A 2414-nucleotide genomic window follows, 5' to 3' on the forward strand; every position below is an offset into this window, starting at 1 on the left:
AAGATGTTGGCAGCATGAGCTTTTGTACATTTCAGTCTACTACTACTACTACTACTTATTATTATTATTATTATTATTTCTTATCCACCTCTCCCCGGGGATCAAGGCGAGAAACAACATTTCTTACATTGTTTATAATAAACAGGTAGACAACATTAACTCACCCCAGGCCCTGAAGTGGGAGAACCTTTGGGATGTTTGGAACTACATGTCCCATCACCCTTTCCCATTGCCCCCCTGAGAGAGGCTGATGGGAGTTGCAGTCCAAAACATCTGGGAGGCTTAGGGTTGCCCAGCCTTGTTCCATAGCCAGAAGGTCCAGCAGTGAAGGAACAATGGCAGAGAGGGAAGGTATCCCCAGAGGTCATCCAGCCCAACCCTCTGCCATGGAGGAAGATACTCTGTTGGGAAACCTCCAAAGGAGGAGGAGGCTCTGGAGGTTTGCAAAGAGAGGAAAGCCTCAAAGGAAGGAAGAGCCCCTCCAATTCAGGCTTATGCTGGTGTCCTCACCTTTCATCCAGGCTGCCACCCTCGGAGGATCCCAGCTTGCAATGGGCTCCATAGTTGGCACTTGGGCTGTAAACTCCTCGCTTCCGTCCCAGGCAAGATCGCGGATGCCAACTCCCCAAGACACACCTGCAGCTTCCAGCAGGTAAAGGCGCTTCTGATTGGCCCCCGCCTCCTGCCACTCAAGACCTTGGTTCCCGCCTTCTCAGAAAGGTAGGCTCACTGCTGAAGTTTACCTTGGAGTTTACCTTTTGTTTTTCACTGCAGTGGGAAGGATCAGGGGGCTCTCCCCACTCCCTGCCCCTTTGCAAGCCTCGCCTGGGTTCAGATCCTGCACCAAACCAGTTTCTCTACCTGCTCCAACTTGCCTTAAAGGCACAGCTCTCTATTTGGGAGGGGGGGCACTAGCAGGTGCCCATCTCCTGTGTACATTAATGGGGGGAACCCATCAATGCACACCACTTGCTCATAGAGACTCATTGGAGAACACTTGCCCATAGGAAATCATGGGGATTACTTGCCCATAGAGAATCAAGTAATCCCCATGTTTTCCCATGGACAGGTATTGCCATTGTTTCCCTTTGGGCAAGCATTCCCCATGATTTCCTATGGGCAAGTATTTTCCAATGATTCTCTATGGGCAAGTAGTTTTCTTTATGGGCAAGTACTGTCCTTTATTTTAGTACGTCCTGTTGTCGGGTGCCTTCAAGTCTTTCCCAATGTATAGAGACCCTAAGGCAGTGATGGTGAACCTTTTACAGACCAAGTGCCCAAACTGCAACCCAGTCCCCACTTATTTATTGCAAAGTGCCACATCCCTCTGGCCTTCTAGTAAGAAACTCTGGCAAACTCTGTGCTAGGGCAACAGCATGTGTGCCCACAGAGAAGGCTCTGAGTGCCACCTCTGGCACACGTGCCATAGGTTCGCCATCACTGCCCTAAGGGGTTTTCTTGGCAAGGTTTGTTCAGAGTGGGGTTGCCCTGGTCTTCCCCTGAGGCTGAGAGAGTGTGCCTTCCCCCAGTGGGCTTCCACAGCCGAATTCAAATCCTGTTCTCCATGGTCATAGCCCAACACTTATGAGCCTGGGGATTTGGGGGCTTGGAGCATTTCCCTCCAACTTTTCCCAAGCTCTGGTGGTAGAGAAAACACATTTGGTGGCTGTAAATCCTTTGATGGTGGTGTAGCATTGGACTATGACCCTGGAGACCAGAGTTCGAATTTGAGCATAGAAACCCACAGGATGACTTTGGCAAAATCAATGGCTAGAGCATTTTGGGAGCTGTAGCCTCCCACTATCAGTAATATTATTTGATCCTTTGCGCAATAACCCAGCCCTCACTCTGGCCTGTTGTTGTTGTTTTCATTGTCTCTATGGCACCATGGATGGCAAGGGTAGCGGTTTACTAAGCATACTAGGGTGGGCCCTTGCTCCAAGGAACTTACAGCATGGCTTGCTGGCGCAGCCGGAGCAACGGGTTGTGCAGCTCTTGGAAGAGAGTCCAAAAGATACTCCAGAAACTTTTATTCAGAGTTTATTTTGATTGGACAATTAGAATTAATTGTTTAAATTACATTTATTAGAGAAGAAAGCTGGAATGCTGTACAGGCACTTCCCTGGGGTTCAGGGTGTGTCCACACTGCAGAAATAAAGCAATTTGATGCCACCTTAACTGCCATGACTCCATCCTACAGAATCCTAGGATTTGTAATCGGTACTCAGGACAAGAGGCTACTGTCAGAAGAGAATCCAGAGAAACCGAATGCTTCCCAATTGGCAAAGGGGTCAGACAAGGCTGCATCTGGTCACTCTACCTGTCTTCACTGTATTCTGCTTTGCTCAGCCCTCACCTGGAATACTGTGTCCACTTCTGGGCACCACAATTCAAAACGTATGTTGAGAAGCTGG

The 2414-nt window shown here is 49.0% G+C and overlaps 1 protein-coding gene across 2 annotated transcripts in view; it reads right to left on the reverse strand.

The window, feature by feature from the left end:
- The window catches only part of CNKSR1 (connector enhancer of kinase suppressor of Ras 1), a 35119-nt gene extending 34541 nt beyond the window's left edge, over window positions 1-578 (reverse strand). For both annotated transcript variants that reach the window (XM_042440803.1, XM_042440802.1), the window contains exon 1: window positions 511-578. In XM_042440803.1, coding sequence (XP_042296737.1) covers window positions 511-562 — 52 coding nt within the window. In that variant the 5' untranslated portion in view covers window positions 563-578. The remainder of the gene's footprint in view (window positions 1-510) is intronic.
- Window positions 579-2414: the final 1836 nt, after the last annotated feature.

Source organism: Sceloporus undulatus, chromosome 9 (genome assembly GCF_019175285.1).
Source record: "Sceloporus undulatus isolate JIND9_A2432 ecotype Alabama chromosome 9, SceUnd_v1.1, whole genome shotgun sequence".
Taxonomy (NCBI): Eukaryota; Metazoa; Chordata; class Lepidosauria; order Squamata; family Phrynosomatidae; genus Sceloporus; species Sceloporus undulatus.